This window comes from Cydia fagiglandana, chromosome 24, assembly GCF_963556715.1.
Source record: "Cydia fagiglandana chromosome 24, ilCydFagi1.1, whole genome shotgun sequence".
Lineage (NCBI taxonomy): Eukaryota > Metazoa > Arthropoda > Insecta > Lepidoptera > Tortricidae > Cydia > Cydia fagiglandana.
The window spans coordinates 5,963,820-5,988,307 of NC_085955.1; the positions used below are offsets into that span (position 1 = coordinate 5,963,820).

Consider the following 24,488-nt stretch of genomic DNA (forward strand, 5'->3'; position numbering starts at 1 on the left):
CACAATAGATGGCGCTTTCCTAAGTTTCCTATCGGCTACATCGCGCTAAGATTTTTCCACAGCTCAATAAGAATTTCAAAACATAAGAGTTAGACCTAGAAAAGATTGAAGCGATTTTCATAGCCCACGCAGTGCGAGAGTTATTTTAAACGTCAAACTTGTATGAAATTATGACGTGTAATTAACACTTTCACTGCGTGGGCTATCAAAATCGCTGCAGACTTTTCTTGGTCTAACTCTATCAGGGGAGGCCTCAATTTTCTTACAGTTATATAGGTGGTGTGCTGACGTGCCCAAAACGCGCTCGAGTATTTAGCAAGAAGATAGGGTACGTGAGCCACCTAAGGGCACACCAGAGAGTGGATCAGCTACACTCTAATAAGTAATAACACGAGTTAACCTTTTCGACGCAGTGTCAAACACAAAAGTTGTCACGCTGACGCCACGTCACCGAAATGTCAAAACTGAAATTGAACTTTATGCATATGCACGTAGGTCTATGTTGCTCTGTGGTCTGTGACCGATTAATTGGTCTTTGGCGTTGAATCTACGGTGCGCATATATCGGTCATTGGCGTCCAAAAAACAATTGCCTACTCCAGAGCACACAGTTGCTGTGACCGAAATCGGTCATGAGAGCATCATCATCATCATCAGGGGAAATGATCGATAAAACAGCTTATTAGGATGTATAACTAGATTTATTGTTTATATTTTTAAATAGTAAAGAGCGGGTAGTCGAGCAAGGAGGCGTGCCCGCTGACTCGGCAGTAATACTCCGCCAGCGCGATGTAGGAGAGCGTGAGCGCGCCCACCGCGGCCGCCAGCGCGGGCGCGCGGCCCCACAGCACGCCGCCCGCCACCAGCAGCCCGAGGTACGTCATGTATCTAGGGAAAAGTTGTGCAATGTTGGGTGATTAGGAAAAAAACCGGGCAAGTGCGAGTCGGACTCGCGCACGAAGGGTTCCGTACCATAATGCAAAAAAAACGGTCACCCATCCAAGTACTGACCCCGCCCGACGTTGCTTAACATCGGTCAAAAATCACGTTTGTTTTATGGGAGCCTTACTTAAATCTTTATTTTATTCTGTTTTTAGTATTTGTTGTGATAGCGGCAACAGAAATACATCATCTGTGAAAATTTCAACTGTCTAGCTATCACGGTTCGTGAGATACAGCCTGGTGACAGGGACGGACGGACGGACGGACAGCAGAGTCTTAATAATAGGGTCCCGTTGTACCCTTTGGGTACGGAACCCTAAAAAAACAATTTCTTCAGTTGGCGCAGCCTAGCGGCCTCTAACGTCACGGGTGGACAGGACAAACGTAATGACAAAATAATTAAATTTATTGAACTTATTGACAAAATAGATGATGGCGCTGGGTATTGAAGAAACTCGAATTTTTACAGACACTGTTAGTCACCTTGTTTTATTTTCTCCAATCAGCAGCAAAGTTGCTAAGCGAGCGAGGCGTTCAAAATGATCTTGACGCGAGTTTATGGTTAAGAGAATAAGAGCGTGTCAGTGTAATTTTGAACACCTCGCCCGCTTAGCAACTTCTGCCACTGTCCATGGTTCAAATGGAAGAATTTGATTTAGTTATTAATGTTATTATGCAAAGATTGTTAGATTAAGATGGTAAGAGACCAGTGGCGGCGCGTCTAACATATCCATAGGCTAGCCGGGACTAATTTGGCTTACATATTTCCTTTACAACTCTGCTCAAACGTCCAAAAACAGACAAGTCGTTGGAAATCGGCTTTTATGGACGCGCCGCCACTGGAAGATACATATTTTGATACAAAATGGCAAATAAAGAATATGGTAAATCTTCTTCTTCCTCGCGTTGTCCCGGCATTTTGCCACGGCTCATGGGAGCCTGGGGTCCGCTCGACAACTAATCCCATGATTTGACGTAGGCACTAGTTTTTACGAAAGCGACTGCCATCTGACCTTCCAACCCAGAGGGTAAACTAGGCCTTATTGGGATTAGTCCGGTTTCCTCACGATGTTTTTCCTTCACCGAAAAGCGACTGGCAAATATCAAATGATATTTCGTACATAAGTTCCGAAAAACTCATTGGTACGAGCCGGGGTTTGAACCCGCGACCTCCGGATCGAAAGTCGCACGCTCTTACCGCTAGGTCACCAGCGCTTCATAAAGAATATGGTAAATAAAAAACCTAATGAGATATATTAATACACATAATTTTAATGAGATTTATTAACTAGTGCTAGGTAGTATAAATGACTGCTTCCAAATAAATGTAGAGTCGGACCAAGAATAGTCTGCAGCGGATTTGATAGCCCACACAGTGTAAGTGTTACTTATACGTCATAATTTCGTAGAAGTTTGACGTTTAAAATAACACGTGTACTGCGTGGGCTATCAAATCCGCTGCAGACTATTCTTGGTCTGACTCTATATGCCTACATATACTAATACTGAAAGGGATTTTTTAGTGTGCAGTATCCATCAATACCTATACTACGATGCAAATAATTTAATATCCCACCACCAGTAATAAATAACTGATTTACCAACACAGTTCATCCGTTATCAAGAAGTTTCACATCTTCATTTATTCTGAAAATAAAAACGAAATATGCAAACAATTCAAAATAAATCACAAACTAATTTCGTCAGTCACGTAAATTATCATATCAGCCAGAGAACGTCCACTGCTAGACATAGACCTCCCCCAAAGAGTGCCACAATGACCGGTCTTGCGCCGCCCGCATCCAGCGGACTCCCGCGACCTTCCAGCGACCAGGTCATCAGTCCACCTTGTGGAGGGTCTACCCACGCTGCGCCTTCCGGTACGTGGTCGCCACTCGAGAACCTTTCCGCCCCAACGGCCATCGGTTCTACGGGCAATGTACCCCGCCCAATGCCACTAAGTTTAGCGGTTCGGAGGTCTACATCGGTTACTTCTGTGCTGTTTGGCCTTCGGCCTATGTAAAATGTGGTGATATGAAAAGTGGGTACTTTGCGTTCTAGACCGTTTGCGATGTAGACTAATTGCGATATAGACAAAATATTACACTAGTCATTTTGCGTTCTAGACCACCCGCGAATAACCCCAATTTCACCCATAGTTAAACTAACCAGGTGGGTCAATTTCACCCATAGTTAAACTAACCATGTGGGTCAATTTCACCCATAGTTAAACTAACCAGGTGGGTCAATTTCGCCCATAGTTAAACTAACCAGGTGGGTCAATTTCGCACATAGTTAACCTAACCAGGTGGGTCAATGTCACCCAAAGTTAAACTAACCAGGTGGGTCAATTTCACCCAGTTAAACTAACCAGGTGGGTCAATTTCGGCCGTACCCTCACCTGGTGGTGGTCATCTGGTCCAGCTCCTCGTCCTCGCGGTCGCGGACGCACATGTCGCCCTTCTTCGAGTACCCTTTTGCGCACTTCCGACACATGTCCGGACTGTCGCCGTAGCAGCCCTGAGAACGAACGGGAAAATATTATGGGCATTATGGCACTGGTTTATACTGACATGCTGTAAATAGAGATGCAACGGATAGTTGTTTGGCCGGATACCGGATATTCGGCTTGCCCATCGGCCGAATATTTTTTTTTTATGAATGGGCTTACTCATGGCCACATGACCACATGGCCACATGCCACATGGCCACATGGCCACATGGGCTTATTCGGTATCCGGCCGCCGAATATTCGGCCGGCGGAACTATACCTACATTTCTGTTTTTCAGGTGCGCATTGTGCAGATTTTGACCTGTTTCGTAGTGAACGTTCGCGAATCCATCAAATCCATAGACTAGGAATCCTCTAGACCGAGTTTAGAGCAATTATTCCATGCAACCGATGATGCCAAAAATGCGGGGGTGCGCGGGACGAGATGAGCGAAGTCCCGTGCCGTGATTGGTCCGTTCAAAGACGCGGACGTCACACAAATACACTTTCGACTCGAACATGGAGTGAAATTACCGTATGCGTGGCAGAGGGGGTAGCGCGACTATGCTCAGCCTGGAGGATGTTTTGTCTGTGGTCAAATCGTTCTCAAGTAAAAGGTACATTGTCGCTTGCCATAAGGACCCTCTGACAGGTTATTCGTATAGAGACAAGCAAATTTCATCCTTATAGTACCTAAGCGGCAAAGTGGTACCTTTTGCTTAAATTGTTGTTTCTTTTTATACTTCGTTTTTTTTAGCATTAGAAATTAGGTAAACAATCCCCAGCAAACATTTTAAGAGCCCTTATTCCTTAGAGCGTTCGCCGATTTTGCGAAATAACACTCGATAGATGGCGCTGGCGCTTGATACGCGAGCGCCGGCAAAGCTATGCGCGTTTCAACGCAGACGAGAATAATATTGATACTTTTCAATTTAATTTGCAAGTAAATTTATTTTAACGTTATATTGGCACTCTTTTATAAGCATGATAGTAGTGAATAGAGTGTATGTGTTGAGAAAATATATAACCAACGACGAATAAATAATAATGATTGTTTACCTATGTCATGGAATTATTGCGACAAGTTCATCCATGAAGTCAAGGAACTATTCAAGTCAGTTCACCAAGGAAGTTGAATAATTAAATGTTTGAAAGATAAGATTATACTAAATTATAGTATATATACATACGGTGTTGCTTATTTCGTCGAAATTGAAATTTTCTATGTCTCACCCCCTTAAATTGTTCTCTTTCACTAAAAAACAAATGTGTATTTTTTTCAGAATTTTCAATTATGTTTTAGGGGTCGCTACCGAATTTTGAAAATTTGCACCCTCCATACAAGATTATTTTTTTAGTCTTTTTTCTTGTTTTTTTTTTATATGAATCAACGGGTCAGGATCAGGGTGTATTAATGTGCAGTTTAACATAAAATAATACCACTATTTTTTTAAAGCTTATTATGCGTGTTTTAGGCGTTCTAAATATTCATTCAGCAGTGCGCACTCCTAAAATAGGAATAAAAATTAAAATATATTGACTATACCTAGTATTGAATTACATGTAAATAGCTTCCATATACTTTGACTCACTGTCTCACTAATTAAAAACTAAAAATTAAAAAAAAATCATAATGTATGAAGGATTCAAATTTTCTAAATTCGGTAGCGACCCCTAAAACGAAATAAAAAATTCTAATTGTTTTTTAGTGAAAGAGAACAATTTAAGGGGGTAAGACATAGAAAATTTCAATTTCGACGAAATAAGCAACACCCTAATATATACCTGTATGCATATACAGGGTACCCAAATATAAGGGCATTCCCGTTGCCAGGGAGCTTTAGTGATTATACTGAGCAACTTTTAGTATGGGACCTACACCGAAATCGCAAAAAAAAAAATTACTGTTTCATAGATTTTGGCTAGTCCATTTTCTATGGGAGGGTACATTTTTTAGCAACCATTTTCTTGCTAGCAACGGAAAAGCACTTATTTTTTGGCCACCCTGTATAAAAACAATAAATTTGAGAGTACTAACAATGTAACAACTCTCTGAAGTTCGATTCTATGTCTAAAACAGAAGTAATAGCGGATGGTGCTGGGCCTAACATACGGCGTTGCATGAACAAGAGATTTCCTTTGGCAGGATTGGTCCTTAGGATCCAAGGATGGATTCAAGAAGTGGAGCCACCCAGATTTTTGATGTAAATTTTTAGGGGGCGGAGGGGGGGGGGGGGGGCGGGGCTCACAACTTGATCTTGATATCTGTATCATTTAAGCCACTAGGCCAAGTTTGGTATCGTTTTCGTATAAATCGGGGGTGCCGAATTCATTGTCATCATCATCATCATCATCATCATCAGGTGTCATCATAATGACATCATTCCGAAGTAAAAACACATAAAATATGAAGAAAAAAAATACTTTTTTAAATTCCTCTTCACACTTAAACTGCTGAACCAATTTAGTTAAACCCACATTATAGACGGGTCTAACGCGGGTATGTGAGTTAATATTGTGTTCAAAACGCGAAAGTTTAAAATATTCAATTTAATTCATATTTGGTAGGTACAGAGATAGGTTAAGTCCCAGGGAATAACATAGCAAACTTTTAATCTCAAAAATTATCCCTTAAGGATGTGAAAAGGGAGGAAGCAAATGAAGCTTTATTTGTAAGTATATAACATAAAATAATATTAATAATCTATCAACCGCATCTAGATCGATAGTGCTCGTCAAGGCAAATCTATTGAGCCCAAATACGATGGAGTTATGATGAGTAGATTCGGAGTTCTGGTGACCAACTCCTGACTCCATCATGAGAACCTGGGCTTCATCTAGATCGATGGTGCTTGTCGGGGCAAATAAATCTATTGATCCCAAACACGATGGAGTTATGATGAGTAGATTAGGACTTCTGGCGACCAACTCCTAACTCCATCTCATTAATGGAGTCAGGAGTTGGTCACCAGAAGGGGCTCGTGACTCTGGACATCATCTAGATAGATGGTGCTCGTCAGGGCAAATCTAATGAGCCCAAACACCATGGAGTTATAATGAGTAGATGAGGATTTCTGGTGACCAACTCCTGACTCCATCATGAGAACCTGGACTTCATCTAGATCAATGGTGCTCGTCGGGGCAAATCTATTGAGACCAAACACGTGAACTTATGATGAGTAGATTAGGACTTCTGGTGACCATCTCATCATGGAGTCAGGAGTTGGTCACCAGAAGGGTCTCATGACCCTGGACCTCATCTAGATAGATGATGCTCGTCAGGGCAAATCTAATGAACCCAAACACGATGGAGTGATAATAAGTAGATTAGGAGTTCTGGTGACCAACTCCTGAGTCCATCATGAGAACCTGGACCTCATCTAGATCCGTGGTGTTCGTCAAGGCAAATCCATGGAGCCCAAACACGATGGAGTTAAGATGAGTAGATTAGGAGTTCGGTGGCCAATTCCTGACTCCATCAAGAGAACCTGGACATCATCCAGGTCGTCCGGGTATAATTAAAATGCAAACCCTAACCAGAATTCAAGTAACACTGAAAATCTATCACATAAGCGAGAGTCGGTTGTTAAAATTTAATATGGTGTGAAAAATGTACTCTCCCTTGGATCAAGATTTTCTAATCATTGTATACAACATTTCTCGGAACTCGCTCAATGTTTACGAAGCAATGAGCGCCTGACGATCGAGCGCAGGTCCGTTCCCTAAGCGCGCTCGGCGGAGAATGAGCGCGCGGCGGCGGAGAATGAGCGCGCGGCGTCGCTGCAGCGTGATTTATAGGTCTTTTAAAAAAATTTATATTTACGGCAAGGTAGGTCCTATAGTTATGATTTTTTTTTAATGAGTAAACATAAAGTTACAGTTTGTTAAAATATTTTTTTTGTGGCAAAATATAAGTCCAATTAGCGATAAAAAAATGTAATGTAACCCTGTTTTCACCAAAAAAATGAAGAAAACTCGGAAGGTATTTTATCATGTTTTTTAAATGAAAGTTCGATTTTCAAGCATGTAAGCCCCTCGTACAACATATGATGAGTTGAATTGTAATCATTCATATACCAAATGATTCTTGTTTACTGCAAAATTGAGAGCCGAAACGACCCTTCTCACTGCAAATTTTGAAAAAGACCTCTAAGAAAACTCATTTATTTTAGGTTCAAAAAGAGAAAATGAAAATTAGAACGTTTGCAGCCCCTAGTTTAAGAAATGATTATTTAAGTACGTTATCAGTTTTTGAATAAATACTAATAGTTACGTCGTAATCTTGAATGAAAAAGGAAGCATTTTGCAAAATACGCTCGCCTGTAGGAGTAAGGACTCTTAAGTATTTTTTCCTAGGCTCAAAGAAGATTTTACCAATTTAAGTGAAAATGACGTCCTAAGTCACCAATTATTTTACGTATTGTACACTTTTACTTCCAAGTCAAAATATAGGGATAATAAAACGTAAATTTCACTTCATAAATACACCATGAAGTCAGGGACTTAGGGGTTGAAAATAAGGCAAAATATTAGGTAAAATTAACCTTAAACCCTGACCAATAGGTCAAATCTACTAATAAGGTATTTTAGGTGTATTTGCGACGTAATTATTACTTATACGGGGACCATGAAGTCAGGGACTTAATGGTTGAAAATAAGTCGAATTACTAGGTTAAATTAACTTCGTACCCTGACCAATAGGTCAAATATACTAATAAGGCCTTTTAGGTGTATATGCGACGTAATTATTTCTTATACGGAGACCATGAAGTCAGGGACTTAATGGTTGAAAATCTGTCGAAATATTAGGTAATATTAACTTCGAACCCTGACCAATAGGTCAAATGTACTAATAAGGCATTTTAGGTGTATATGCGACGTAATTATTTCTTATACGGGGACCATGAAGTCAGGGACTTTATGGTTGAAAATAAGTCGAAATATTAGGTAAAATTAACTGCAAAGTCTGACCAATAGGTCAAATGTACTAATAAGACATTTTAGGTGTATTTGGGACGTAATTATTTCTTATACGGAGACCTTTAGGTCGTCGATTTTATGTCGATTTAGCTACTAATTTTAGGTAAATGTTACTTAAAATAGATACCAAATTGCGACCATATAGTTAAAATCACTTGTAAAGTACTATCAATACCATAAGGTTGTGCCGCCATTTTCTTTCATTATAACGAGATGCTAAATATGAAATTGCATAATTTAAGTTGTTATATCTTGAATGGTGCCATCGCACGGTACTTCATTGTGCAAATATTCAAAATAAAACAATATTTTTGATCAAGTCAATACACTCACACACACAAATATTCAATTTCAACACTCAATTACAAGCAAATATATGCATTTTGATTTTATAAAATGTTGAAAACTTAAATATTTCAAAAGCCCATCGATAGTTTTGTATGTAAACCTAACATACTGCACGAAAAAATTTTCTGTGCACTAGATTTCATCGTTCTTCATCAGCGTAATCGGCCTAAATTATTCTACATGACTTAGTGGCCGCCATTATCATTGCACAACTTAAAGTTGTTTTCTTGTTAGACATTTTGTTTCTGAGTGAAAAGAATATATAAGCGTAATGTTTGTGTCTCTTTTTCTCTTCATCGCGTCTCATCTAAATATTGCCTCGCAGAGTAATTATATGGATAAAAATATGTCGCCATCACGTCTAAAGGTGGTAAAGAATACCAAATTAGTACATTTTCACTACGCGGCACGTCGTGGCGACGTCGAATCCACGTCGGAAACATGACCTAGTGTTGACCTAATGGTTGTAATCACTAATTTACCGTCAATAAATACGTCGCCGGCACGTGCGTTTTTTCCCCATTTATGTCGACTCGACGTGCCCACGACGTCGATTCGACGTGCCTCATTTTGGTCTCCTAAATTGTGCGACCTAAAATAGTTGCCTTTTTCGGAATATCGACCAAAAATGTTTGCTGGGTCTTGATGTATCTTTTAATTGAAAAACACATTTTAAAAATAAATTACGGCAAATATGTAACAATTACGAATCTAATACGATCATTTATATTCTTCTGCTTTCATAAGTAATAGTTATTGATTTTTATAAAGCGTTTTTCAATTAAAAGACATGCCAAGATCGCTTACCTTCTTTGAAGTTCTTTCTAATGCTAAAAAAAACGAACTATAGGGTTCCGTACCCAAAGGGTCCCGGGAGCCTATTGCTAAGATTCCGCTGTCCGCCCGTCTGTCTGTCACCAGGCTGTATCTCATGAACTGTGATAGACAGTTGAAATTTTCACAGATGTATTTCTGATGCCGCTATAACAACAAATATGTACTAAAAAGTACGGAAACCAATTGTCCGGTTTTTTAATTTAAGCGAAATCTCATTGAACCAAACTAGAAACAAGTAACTATGCTGGCGACCTCTATGCAAACTTTTGACTGACTCCCATGATCCTCATTGACCCCAACCCACAGACAAGACATCCTCCAGACTGAACTCCCCTCTGCCACAAATATACGGTAGTTTTACTCCATTTTCGAGTCAAAGTGTCTTTGTGTGACGCCCGTGTCTTTGAACGGACCAATCACGGCACGGGACTCGCTCACCTCGTCCCCCGCACCCCTGTATTTTAGGCAGCATCGGTTTCATGAAATCATTGCTCTATGCTCGATTGCTAGAGCAGCGGTCGGCAACCTTTTAGCAGCCAAGGGCCACATAGCAGTTAACGAAGTGGACGCGGGCCGCACTTTGTTAATATTTATGACTTATCAGACATTGCCAATTTTCAATATTACATCCAAAATAGCCAGGGAAGCTCGCGGGCCGCAAGTGAGAGGTTCGCGGGCCGCTGGTTACCGACCGCTGGTCTAGAGGATTCCTAGTCTATGCCCCAACCTTCCTTCTTACCTTGCAGGCGCGGTCGCACGCCATACATTTGTATGAGCCCATCGAGTTGAGACAGAACTCGTTCTTGGCGCAGATGTTGATGTCGTTGCACTCGTTGATGTCGTGGCAGCCGACGTCCGGCTCGAAGGTGAAGCCGGGCCTGCAAATAATAGTTATTTTCACACGATAGCAAAGTTGCATTTTATTCACATGTGAGACAAAGTAATCAAATGCAAATATTTAATAACATTCATTTGGATTAGATTTGGTTTGATTTTGTTAAAAAATTTGTGTTTCACTTGGGGGCAAATTTTGTTTAACCCTCAAGATTCCATTTTTAGAACCATTCGCTACGCTCGTGGTTTAATTTTGGAATCTTTCGCTTGCTCGGGTATATTAGCACGAGCGGTTAAACAACAATGCCCCCTTGTAAAACAAATAACTACCTATTGTTTTACAAGGGGGCAAAGTTGTTGTTTAACCGCTCGTGCTTTATACTGATACCCGAGCAAGTGAAAAAAGGAATCTTGAGCGTTGCGAGGGTTTCAAAGCACGAGGGTTAAACAAAATTTGCCCCCGAGTGACTCACAAAATTTTTCACCACACCAACCCGAAGTAAATATTAACCGTAAAATATCCCGAAAATATTAACTGTAAGGCCGGGATAACGGTAGGTAGAAGAAGAATTTAGTATGGAGACGGCCGCTATATGACGGCACCGCTATCCTAGGGAAACCGATGTTTACCGGCAAGCTACGCAGTCCAGTGGCGCCCCGCCGCGGCAGCCGCCCGAGCACGAGTAGTGACAACGCTTACATTCCGGCCCCGAGTCTCCCGTAGCCTTGTAATAGCCTGTAAACATAGAGGTACAATAATATAGAGAGGAAACGGGGGAATGACCAAACGAGATACACTTATAGAACTTTCAATAGGAGTAGCAGAGAAAGCGGTATTACTGCTTGTCCTTGTCACAGTCTCACTTTTTGTTTGTTCCTCACTAGTATGGTGTATGGTGGGCAACAAATAACCTGACCGAATTACGTAGATTGTTTTTGGTATATTGTCAGGAATGTTAAAACGTGTTTTTAATATTGTCGCTTTGCGTATGTTTTGTCCCTCACGGAGGCACGCGTATACCACTTCTATAGGATGCTACTTCTATGCCTGTAAAACACAATTATGATACTATTAGAAGTGTTAGAACAAATTAAATTATTCTCAGTAAATATTTAAATTTGGTTTTTTCAAGACTACTAGGGTAATTCGTCAGTAAGTGGCCACCCTAAACTAAAAATGAATCCTATTCACCTATAAACAGAATTCATTTATAGTATAAGGTGGCTAGTTATTGCACGACCACAGATTAGATAATTAATTGAATTTTGACAACCCTAATTAGCCGAAAGGGATAGTGCCTTACTTTAGAAAGGGACAATATGATTCGTCCCTGAATCGCTGCCAAACTTCGGTTTTGTAGGAAGTGTAATATTTTGTATGGTAGTACTATAAACTTATTCTGTGCCAATACTCGCCAGTGACACAGCGGTAAGAGCGTGCGACTTTCAATCTGGAGGTCCCGGGTTCAAACCCCGGCTTGTACCAAAGAGTTTTTCGGAACTTTATGTACATATCATAATATCATTTGATATTTACCAGTTGCTTTTCGGTGAAGGAAAACATCGTGAGGAAACCGGACTAATCCCAATAAGGCCTAGTTTTCCCTCTGGGTTGGAAGGTCAGATGGCAGTCGCTTTCGTAAAAACTAGTGTCTACGTCAATTCTTGGGATTAGTTGTCAAGCGGACCCCGCGGATGCCGGGATAACACGAGGAAGAAGACTCACCAGCATAGACTAGGAATCCTTTAGACTGAGTTTAGAGCAATTATTTCATGAAACCGATGCTGCCAAAAATGCGGGGGTGCGCGGGACGAGGTGCGCAAAGTCCCGTGCCGTGATTGGTCCGTTCAAAGACACGGACGTCACACAAAGACACTTTCGACTCGAAAATGGTGTAAAACTACCGTATTTGTGGCAGAGAGGGTAGAGCTACTATATGCTCAGTCACAGAATATATAATAGTACTAGGTACAGAAGACTCACTCCCTAACAACAGATATGGCCGCTAGGTGGCGACAGCGCCACGCGCGGCTTATAGCAAACCCCAAAATTGGGGCCGATCGGATGTACTTTTAGCTACCTGTAGCAAAGCGACGAAATCGCGGAGTGAGCCACGCCTGGCTCAGTCTGGAGGATGTCTTATATATTGTCTGTACTCACCAGTGACACAGTCCTGGCACAGCTGGCCCTGGTGGCCCGCGTCGCAGTGGCAGGTCCCGTTGCCGAGCCTGGTGCCGTCCCCCCCGCCACCCGCGCCTCCTACACTCACCAGTGACACAGTCCTGGCACAGCTGGCCCTGGTGCCCCGCGTCGCAGTGGCAGGTCCCGTTGCCGAGCCTCGTGCCGTCCCCCCCGCCACCCGCGCCTCCTACACTCACCAGTGACACAGTCCTGGCACAGCTGGCCCTGGTGCCCCGCGTCGCAGTGGCAGGTCCCGTTGCCGAGCCTCGTGCCGTCCCCCCCGCCACCCGCGCCTCCTACACTCACCAGTGACACAGTCCTGGCACAGCTGGCCCTGGTGCCCCGCGTCGCAGTGGCGGTCCCGTTGCCGAGCCTCGTGCCGTCCCCCCCGCCACCCGCGCCTCCTACACTCACCAGTGACACAGTCCTGGCACAGCTGGCCCTGGTGGCCCGCGTCGCAGTGGCAGGTCCCGTTGCCGAGCCTGGTGCCGTCCCCCCCGCCACCCGCGCCTCCTACACTCACCAGTGACACAGTCCTGGCACAGCTGGCCCTGGTGCCCCGCGTCGCAGTGGCAGGTCCCGTTGCCGAGCCTCGTGCCGTCCCCCCCGCCACCCGCGCCTCCTACACTCACCAGTGACACAGTCCTGGCACAGCTGGCCCTGGTGCCCCGCGTCGCAGTGGCAGGTCCCGTTGCCGAGCCTCGTGCCGTCCCCCCCGCCACCCGCGCCTCCTACACTCACCAGTGACACAGTCCTGGCACAGCTGGCCCTGGTGCCCCGCGTCGCAGTGGCAGGTCCCGTTGCCGAGCCTCGTGCCGTCCCCCCCGCCACCCGCGCCTCCTACACTCACCAGTGACACAGTCCTGGCACAGCTGGCCCTGGTGCCCCGCGTCGCAGTGGCAGGTCCCGTTGCCGAGCCTCGTGCCGTCCCCCCCGCCACCCGCGCCTCCTACACTCACCAGTGACACAGTCCTGGCACAGCTGGCCCTGGTGCCCCGCGTCGCAGTGGCAGGTCCCGTTGCCGAGCCTCGTGCCGTCCCCCCCGCCACCCGCGCCTCCTACACTCACCAGTGACACAGTCCTGGCACAGCTGGCCCTGGTGCCCCGCGTCGCAGTGGCAGGTCCCGTTGCCGAGCCTCGTGCCGTCCCCCCCGCCACCCGCGCCTCCTACACTCACCAGTGACACAGTCCTGGCACAGCTGGCCCTGGTGCCCCGCGTCGCAGTGGCAGGTCCCGTTGCCGAGCCTCGTGCCGTCCCCCCCGCCACCCGCGCCTCCTACACTCACCAGTGACACAGTCCTGGCACAGCTGGCCCTGGTGCCCCGCGTCGCAGTGGCAGGTCCCGTTGCCGAGCCTCGTGCCGTCCCCCCCGCCACCCGCGCCTCCTACACTCACCAGTGACACAGTCCTGGCACAGCTGGCCCTGGTGCCCCGCGTCGCAGTGGCAGGTCCCGTTGCCGAGCCTCGTGCCGTCCCCGCGGCAGCGCCCGCGCGCCCCGCACACCGCGCCGCCCGCGTCGCGGGGACACGGCTGGCAGGAGCGCCCGTACGCGTGCTTCGGGCAGCATACCTGGTTGGAAATATAGTTCGTTTTTTTTAGCATTAGAAAGAACTTGCAAGAAGATAAGCGATCTTGACATTTCTTTTAACTGAAAAACGCTTTTTGAAAATCAGTAACTATTACTTATGAAAGCAGAAGAATATAAATGATCGTATTAGATTCATAATTGTTACATATTTGCCGTGACTTATTTTTTAAACGTGTTTTTCAATAAAAAGACACATCAAGATTGTTTACCTTATTTCTAATGCTAAAAAAAACGAAGTATAGGTATGCGCAAAACGCTTCACTGAGGTGAAATAGTTATTTCCACCACACCAGCTCGGAAAGGCTTACTTTGCACTTCAAAAACTGATAGCAAAGTTGCATTTTATTCACATGTGAGGCAAACGAATGACTATTATTTTACAAGGCGGCAAAGTTGTTGTTTAACCGTTCGTGCTAAAATTAATATCCGAGCAAGAGAAAGATTCCAAAATTGAACCGGTGGTTGAACTATTGGTTCAAACAATGGAATCTTGAGCGTTGTGAGGGTTTCAAAGGACGAGGGTTAAACAAAATTTGCCCCTGAGTGAAACACAAAATTTTTCATCACACCAACCCGAAGCAAATATTAAATGTAAAATATCAATCCACATCAAAATGTTATTAAATATTTATCATCCAAAATCATCATTTAAAAGTCAATTATACCAGCAAACATAAAAAAACAACTCAAAATTTGCATTTGATTACTTTGGATTGCAATGTAATATTGAGAATTATCCGATACTGGATGACCTAATCATCATCCATTTACTTCTTGAAACCTACCTCAAGTTTATCAATACATATATACTGGAAGAACTCTGGAGACTCCTGCTGCAGCCACCACTGTTCAACGTGGGACCGGGCCACACCAGCAGTCTCCAGGCACTTGCTCTTGTAGCGCGGCTCCTCGCATACCACCAGCAGGATGTTTGTCAGGCGTTCTTGACTCCGGGTCTCAAAGATTGGGGCTGTGCGGTGTAGACCTGAAATGGAGCATGCTGTGTTAATGTGTACAAACTTTTAAGATCAATATGGGGAAGAATGTAATAATCCTTTATTTCAGACAGTAAATAGCATTTTTTTCTACATTTCTTGCGTTTTTTTTTTCTGTCTGTGTGCCATTTATTGGCAAAAGGCCTCCTCCAACCTTCTCCATTCCTCTCTATCCTTGGCAACTCTCGTCCATGTGGTTCCTGCTGTGGCTTTGATGTCGTCCACCCATCTTCTAAATGGTCTACCTCTTTTCCTTTTCTTATGGCCTGTGAACCAGTTCATTATCGATTTCGACCATTTTTCTTTGCTTCTAATTGTATTACCCCCAAGTAATGGGGAAGAATGGCATATATAATTTATCCCACACATACTTTTATAAGGCAACAACTTTGCCATTTCGATGGCTCAATATTACAAGGTTCTATGTTTCACTTTCACTCTACAAATAATGCTTAATGAGCTAAACGAGGAAAGCTGTAAAGTCGGTTTGGAAATGAACCACACAAAAACCAAAATTATGACTAACAGACCCCCTACAAAAATACACATACAAGGCAAAGAACTCGAATTTGTAGATCACTATATATACTTAGGCAAGAGAATATCCTTTGACACAGACAGCAACAGCCAGGAGATAGACCGCAGAATCCATATCAGCTGGAGGAAGTATTGGAGTTTTAAAGAGCTTCTAAAAGGAAACTACAGTCTCAAACATAAGAAAACAGTAATGGACACATGTATCCTACCATGCCTCACGTACGGTTCTCAAACTTGGGTGCACACAAACAAGAACAAATTAAAGATAAGAACATGCCAGAGAGCAATGGAAAGGAGCATTCTCAGCATAAAACTAAAGGATAAGATCAACAGCAAATACATCCGATCCAAAATAAACATCATAGATGCACTCGAGTTTTCGCTGAAACAGAAATGGAGATGGGCCGGCCACATAGGAAGATTGACAGATGACAGATGGACCAACAAAGTCACAAAGTGGCCAGGACCCCATGGCAAAAGGAAGGCGGGAAAACCCATAACAAGATGGTCCAGGGACATCATAGCCACAGCCGGAGAAAATTGGCTGATCACGGCAAAAGACAGAAAAAGGTGGAAAGATTTGGAGGAGGCCTATACCCGAAAGGGGTCCTTAATATAGTAAAATAAACAAAAATTCATAATCAAATACTATTTAAGGAAAAATAAAGGCTTAAATAAAATAAAATAAATAAAAATAATGTTTCACTTTTATCGAACTGAAATTCGAACATTGTCATAGCGACATTAAGTCGAATTTCAACTGTCTTGAAAATGTAACATAGAACCCTGTCATATTGGGCCAGCGATTGGTATATATTATGTATGTTGCTCAGACATAATTGGAATACACCTTCGCATGTGGAGTATGTGTACTAACGCAAGAATTAAAATGTTTCTTTATTTTATTTTTTGTCTGTTACCTTCTTTGATTATTATTTCTCACTTGATGGTCTCATCGGAAGATCAGCGCTGGAAGTCGCCAGCAACATGCTGAGATGGGACCATTTCATGACACTTTATTTTTCACTGTTTTTTCTATGTATGTCTATTGTCTGTGTGTTTACGAATAAAAACCTATTCTATTCTATTCTAAAAGCGACAAGAGGTTATAGATCATATTCAACCGTTGACATATATCTAGAACAAGCCTTATGGGCACTAAGAATGGTAGTAGTTCAGTGGTGTCACTCATGAATTCTAACCAATCGTGAAGTCTAATGCAACTAGTTGCTACCAATCACGCGTGATGCAAACTCATCAACCAATCGCGTTGTAGCGGTGGCACACCGCTGTACTGGCTCCATTCTTATTGCTTATTGCCAGTGGCGGATTTGCCCTAAGGCACAGTAGGCCTGGGCCTAGGGTGGCAAGATATTTAGGGGCGGCAAATTGTAACAAAAAATTTGCTGATGGTAACAATAAATAACTCAAAATGTAGTCAATATTATGGGTGCCTTGAAAGGGGCGGCTACAGGGCCTGGGGCCTAGGGCGGCAAAGACTGCAAATCCGCCACTGCGTAAGGCCCATGTTTATAGTTCGTTTTTTTTAGCATTAGAAAGAACTTGCAAGAAGGTAAGCGATCTTGACATGTCATTTAATTGAAAAACGCTTTTTTAAAATCAAAAACTATTACTTATGAAAGCAAAAGATTATAAATGATCGTATTAGATTCATAATTGTTACATATTTGCTGTAACTTATTTTTAAAATGTGTTTTTCAATTAAAAGACAGATCAAGATTGTTTACCTTATTTCTAATGCTAAAAAAACGAACTATAGATATATGTCAATGTATTCAGCACATGGAACTTAAATAGAACTTGTATTATATAAACTATTAAGAACTTGTTAATCTCCCTCTATCCTGCTTCTGAGAAAGCTGACTATTACATTAAAAAAAAAAGCTACTCGTAAATCGTCGGGTGACAAGCAAAAGTCACTAACTAACACCAATGAAATTATTGGACAAACCATGTTACAAGTGTAATAAAGTGCATTATTACTTTAATTTTTTGATAGTACTTAGTGACTTTTGCTTGTCACCCGACGAAATACTGTACAAGGTTTTTATGCTTAAATTATTCAAATTTTGACTTTCAATCAATCATTCATTTCAGACATAAAAGGCCATATAATTTGTTAGTAATACAATAGAAATTAATTTTTATATGCTAATGTTAGTAAGTACACTTTAACACAGATCCCTCATGGAGCATTCCATGAAATTGTCTACCGTTTGTCCCATACAAACGCGAATTTTCTGAAGATTTGTAGGTATAAGAGTTTCCTTTTCTATGTCAAATGGTCTAAAATATGCACAGAAAAATAATCGCCTGCTTTAAATGCCGAAAAAAAAGTCGCAACACAAAAAATAAAATGCGTTTGTACGGGACAGCCCGTGGAATGCTCCTCATAGAGCCCTCCACCTACTGGATGGTGTGCTCAAATTACAGCACCTATGCAATTAAAACTGCTCGAGGCCATGCGCTTGGCGTGGAACAACCCTATGGAGGAACCTGGTCTTCAACAGAAGGAACAGATGTCACGATCCTCAATGAGGGACCGACTGAAGAAAGAAGAATACATAGAAGTAAATAAATGAGAGCATATTACCCTTTTCGAAGGACTCCGTGAAGACTTTACAAGCACTACACGGGCCTGGTTCGTCGTTTCTAGTCCGGTGCTCGTCGGTCGCTCTCACAACTTTGCTCACAATAAACAGCGAAAACACGACACAAAACATCTTAAAGCACAGCGCCATATCACCGCATGGACTCCTCAGACCTTTAATAAAGAAAAAACATAACGAATACGCTATAAATGTTGACTTTTCTATGTTTAATCACTGAAAGGAATGCGTACAAAAATGCTAGTATTATGACGTTAAATGAATGAGAACTCACTATCTCATATAATTGACGCGTTCAGCGCCTACTTATAGTAAAAGGCTTAAATAGTCATGGAATTGAGCACTACTTTCTTGTACTTATAGATAATATTCATGATCATAATAGCATAAAATCAATAATGTGAATTCAAAGTATTCAAACTACATTTTGACATCTCGTTTCATGACAGTTATGATAGAGTTTAAGACATCAAAAAACACGCCGTTTTTGCTTTAAAAATTCTAATACTTTATTGCACATGAAATCTCTTCACACCAACACATATTAAGATCTTGGAGGATATAACCAACGGAGACGCCATGTCTAAAATTTTCGGTACAAAATAGTCTGCCGTTTTTTGCGGGGGAGGGGCACATCAAATGTATGGGTACGTCATGTCAGATAAACGTCAGTCCATACATATGGTTGACATGAGGTTGACCATTGGCCGCCTATTTTCGACAGAGGGGAACGCCTGTTAATGGCGGCTCCATTGTTAATTACTCCGAGATTAAGATCGTCAAAAGAGATAAATACACAAAAAAAAAATAACATCAAAATACAAAAATAAGACATTTCAGTGAAAGTATAGATGGTCAAGCAAATCTTGTCTCTTGTCAGTAGAAAAAGGCGCGAAATTCAAATTTTCTATGAGGCGATATCCCTTCTCGCCTACATTTTTCAAACTTCCCGCCTTTTTCTACTGACAAGATCTGCTTGACCAACTATGTATACTGATTTTTAAAAAGCGTTTTTCAATTAAAAGACATGTCAAGATCGCTTACCTTCTTGCAAGTTCTTTCTAATGCTAAAAGTTTCTAGTGCAAGATAAAGTCTGTCTATGATCAAAGAATATAATACTCACTAGGAGAAGAACGGTAACTCCATACAAAAAAATGTCCCCAACCGTTTATACGTTTATACTACTGGCGCCCTCGATGTGTACCAATGGAACTAAAGTTGACAACCGGTTTAGCCTGGCGAGTATTGGTATTATAGGTATATATAGTAATTATGTTGATAAACATATTTGTTATCTTCATATCACGAAATATATGAAAGATGCAAATATTACCCCTTGTTTGTGGTATTATCTATTGATTTAAATAAAAGGCATATTTATGTTTATAACATTGTATTATGTTTTACATATAGAAATATACACTGAAAATTAAACCCTGACAACTTAATAAAAATAGACATTAATAAAGCGCATTCACAAAGTTTTCAGTATTATATAAATAACATTAGGCATGCCTACCTATTACACTTTACACACAGATACACTACACTTTACACACGGCATTTTACACAGATTTCTAACTTGTATTCATTCATACATTTCTTCACGGTTAATTAATACGCTTTCCAGATGCGTTATGACTCGGTTCCTTCTGAACCCACTAAAGCTGTATAAATTTCACTCTGGCTGCTTCAACAGCTGTTGCTCCGCATTTAGCACATTTTCTATGTGCATTGCTGTAATCTATGTAGGTACAGAATTACAGTCTTAAGTGGTTGTACCGCTACGTTGTATTTATTATATAAAGATTTAATAAATAAAATTTTCGTTATGAACTTTAACCACAGCAGTTGGACAGAGTCATTGACAAATATATTTTTTTATTATGGTGGGTAGACGTACCTACCCTCCATATATTTTATGAATATTGATAAAGACAGTTGGAAGCAAATATTCATTATAAAACTTAATCGCGTGTAAATAAGTTTTAAGCGTTTTAAGTCCCGTTTTATGATTAATTATGTATAAAATTCGTGATAATTTAAATCAGAGTTGGGAGCAATGTTGCTGTAGAAAAATGTTTTTATTTTTATTACTCGCAACTTTTTCTCGGAGGCCAACGCACACATAGAAGCTTCAGGCGCACACATGCGCAATTATTTGGGGACATAACTTTCTTAGGAAGTGAACAGGCCTTGGTCTATGATTGAAATAAGACAGTCCTAGTCCTAGGTTATCGCCGACTGTACTTTTTTTCCACAGGCAACTAATACTCATCGAGACAATTCTAAGAACCCCAAACACAATTATAGGTTTCGTTGTTTTATCACAGAGTTCCTATGGCCACCTCCGGTCTCCATCATCAGATCAACTCGATGACACCATAATATTGTATTGTCACCCAACTTACATATGTATGCAAAATTTCAGCTCAATCGGAAACCGGGAAGTGGATCAAATTTAACTTACAAGATTTGATTACAGACAGACAGATAACGGTCAGGTGTAACTAAATAAAGCTTGTAAAAAAACGTTAATTTTAGTAGAATTGCCGGTCTTTCCCATAATTTTAATATAAAATATGAAGGAGTTTATTTGGGTCTTAAGTAATATTTGTAATTGTAACTCATTTTCATGTGTTTTAAGACAATACGCGCTTTATTTTATAAAATAGCTGCCGCAAAAATGTTCCATCCGACGGATCGATTCGTGAGTGCTGACCACCTCCAGAACATCACTAGTCGAGGTAAGTGTAGACTGTCTGGTCGTATCCGTGTCCGCGGACCTTGTCGTCAATCCACGGCCGGAGGTGACCGACGTCGACGTACGCCGCCGGCGTCTGGTCGCCGCAACCGATGCCCCACGCCACGATCCCGTGCTGGATGTAGCGGTCCTGCTCGTACTGGAATAATATAATTAAATATCATCATCAAAGGCCTTTCAGTCTTTTGCAGACTATACAAACAGTGTCAGGCAGGGCGACAACGTTTTTCATGGCTGTATAGGCCAATACGGGAGCGGCAACCACGACCGCAAAACTGGCACGTGTAGTGTGCACGTGGCGAACAGATGTCAGGCTTATGACGCTTGGCTCGCCTACTGGCTCCTCTTCACGTTGGGCCAACGCCAACGCCAACGAGGGACGCATTTATGCGTTAGAGGGAGCAAGCGATATTGCTATCTCATTCTACCGCATGGCTGCGTCCCTCGTTGGCGTTGGCGTTGGCCCAACGTGAAGAGGAGCCTTTAGTCAGAAGCTCGCTCCGCACTCAGGGATCATCCATTAATTACGTCACACGAATTTCTAGGTTTTTTGACCCCTCCCCCTCCTTTTCACACGGTCACATTTGGCAAACCCCTCCCCCCTATAGTTCGTTTTTTTTAGCATTAGAAAGAACTTGGAAGAAGGTAAGCGATCTTGACATGTCCTTTAATGGAAAAACGCGTTTTAAAAATCAATAACTAATACTTATGAAAGCAGAAGAATATAAATGATCGTATTAGATTCATAATTGTTACATATATTTGCAGTAACTTATTTTAAACATGTGTTTTTCAATTAAAAGACACATCAAGATTGTTTACCTTATTTCTAATGCAGAAAAAAACGAACTATAGTGTGACGTCACATTTTTTCTACGAAATCGCCAAATCGAATTAAGTAAGTACCTAAGTATTATTAATATTTTATCAAAATATTTTTGACGATATAAATATTTGTAGTTTTATAAAAACTGCTTAGGAAAGAAAATTAAACGAATTAAAACGATTATCGTTTTAAAAACTTGTTATTTAAATGTACAACGAATAAAATAATTTAAATTAATTTTCGGTTACTGATGAAGTTAAAGTGACGTCACAAAGTTTGTGTCTCCCCCCTCCCCCATGTCACAATATGTCACATTTTCTTGACCCCCTCCCTCCCCCTAAATGTGTGATGTAATTAATGGACGACCCCTCGTGCGCGAATCGCGGCGTGAAGCCGAAATTTGTGTAAGTATAATAATGTCCTATATTTAATTAAGCGGCATAAGGACTGCGCCAAACGAGACATGCACTCCTTTAACATCCGATCAGAGATTAGGTCCACCGATGACTTAAGGGCCACTTGCACCAATCACTAACCCAGGGTTAAACCTGGATGGTTACCAGTACAATTTGACACTGGGTTAACGGCGGTTTAGCAAGCGGCGCTAAGAGTGTTAGTAGGTTACTTGAGCAATACATACGAGGGGATCTGTCGACTGCACGTGTCGGCGCCGGTCTCGCCACCATCACACATGAACGAACTGTGCAGCTCGGAGGTCTCGTCGAGGCGGGTCTCCACCGATGATCAGCTCAGTGTTAGTACCTGAGCAGGACAGACTAGAGGCGCGCCGGAGTCGACTCTGCAAGTGTCGGCGCCGGCCTCGCCACCAGCACACATGAAAGAACTGTGCAGCTCGGAGGTGTCGTCGAGGCGGTCTCCACCGATGATCAGCTGAGTGTTAGTACCTGAGCAGGACAGACTAGAGGCGCGCCGGAGTCGACCCTGCAAGTGTCGGCGCCGGCCTCGCCACCAGCACACATGAACGAACTGTGCAGCTCGGAGGTGTCGTCGAGGCGGGTCTCCACCGATGATCAGCTAAGTGTTAGTACCTGAGCAGGACAGACTAGAGGCGCGCCGGAGTCGACTCTGCAAGTGTCGGCGCCGGCCTCGCCACCAGCACACATGAAAGAACTGTGCAGCTCGGAGGTGTCGTCGAGGCGGTCTCCACCGATGATCAGCTGAGTGTTAGTACCTGAGCAGGACAGACTAGAGGCGCGCCGGAGTCGACCCTGCAAGTGTCGGCGCCGGCCTCGCCACCAGCACACATGAAGGAGCTGTGCAGCTCGGAGGTGTCGTCGAGGCGGGTCTCCACCGATGATCAGCTGAGTGTTAGTACCTGAGCAGGACAGACTAGAGGCGCGCCGGAGTCGACTCTGCAAGTGTCGGCGCCGGCCTCGCCACCAGCACACATGAAAGAACTGTGCAGCTCGGAGGTGTCGTCGAGGCGGTCTCCACCGATGATCAGCTGAGTGTTAGTACCTGAGCAGGACAGACTAGAGGCGCGCCGGAGTCGACCCTGCAAGTGTCGGCGCCGGCCTCGCCACCAGCACACATGAAGGAACTGTGCAGCTCGGAGGTGTCGTCGAGGCGGGTCTCCACCGATGATCAGCTAAGTGTTAGTACCTGAGCAGGACAGACTAGAGGCGCGCCGGAGTCGACCCTGCAAGTGTCGGCGCCGGCCTCGCCACCAGCACACATGAAGGAGCTGTGCAGCTCGGAGGTGTCGTCGAGGCGGTCTCCACCGATGATCAGCTAAGTGTTAGTACCTGAGCAGGACAGACTAGAGGCGCGCCGGAGTCGACCCTGCAAGTGTCGGCGCCGGCCTCGCCACCAGCACACATGAAGGAACTGTGCAGCTCGGAGGTGTCGTCGAGGCGGGTCTCCACCGATGATCAGCTAAGTGTTAGTACCTGAGCAGGACAGACTAGAGGCGCGCCGGAGTCGACCCTGCAAGTGTCGGCGCCGGCCTCGCCACCAGCACACATGAAGGAGCTGTGCAGCTCGGAGGTGTCGTCGAGGCGGTCTCCACCGATGATCAGCTAAGTGTTAGTACCTGAGCAGGACAGACTAGAGGCGCGCCGGAGTCGACCCTGCAAGTGTCGGCGCCGGCCTCGCCACCAGCACACATGAAAGAACTGTGCAGCTCGGAGGTGTCGTCGAGGCGGTCTCCACCGATGATCAGCTGAGTGTTAGTACCTGAGCAGGACAGACTAGAGGCGCGCCGGAGTCGACCCTGCAAGTGTCGGCGCCGGCCTCGCCACCAGCACACATGAACGAACTGTGCAGCTCGGAGGTGTCGTCGAGGCGGGTCTCCACCGATGATCAGCTAAGTGTTAGTACCTGAGCAGGACAGACTAGAGGCGCGCCGGAGTCGACCCTGCAAGTGTCGGCGCCGGCCTCGCCACCAGCACACATAAAGGAGCTGTGCAGCTCGGAGGTGTCGTCGAGGCGGTCTCCACCGATGATCAGCTAAGTGTTAGTACCTGAGCAAGACAGACTAGAGGCGCGCCGGAGTCGACCCTGCAAGTGTCGG

General features: G+C 43.5%; 1 protein-coding gene across 3 annotated transcripts; it reads right to left on the minus strand.

Annotated features, from left to right (window-relative positions):
- Positions 1–703: 703 nt before the first annotated feature.
- Positions 704–18,892, minus strand: LOC134676538 (cysteine-rich with EGF-like domain protein 2). Of its 3 annotated transcripts, none has more exons than XM_063534926.1 (9): positions 18,639–18,891; positions 18,349–18,519; positions 14,988–15,187; positions 14,009–14,183; positions 11,062–11,167; positions 10,337–10,475; positions 3,343–3,461; positions 2,543–2,588; positions 749–887 (listed from the first exon to the last, which is right to left on the minus strand). In XM_063534926.1, the coding sequence occupies exons 2-8, from the start codon at positions 18,494–18,496 to the stop codon at positions 2,552–2,554; spliced, it is 924 nt and encodes a 307-aa protein (XP_063390996.1). In that variant the 5' UTR covers positions 18,497–18,519; positions 18,639–18,891; the 3' UTR covers positions 749–887; positions 2,543–2,551. The 3 variants fall into 3 exon arrangements, with proteins under 3 accessions (XP_063390995.1, XP_063390996.1, XP_063390997.1); XM_063534927.1 differs by having other exon boundaries at positions 776–887; positions 2,547–2,588; XM_063534925.1 differs by lacking the exon at positions 2,543–2,588 and having other exon boundaries at positions 704–887; positions 18,639–18,892.
- Between the last annotated feature and the right edge of the window lie 5,596 nt (positions 18,893–24,488).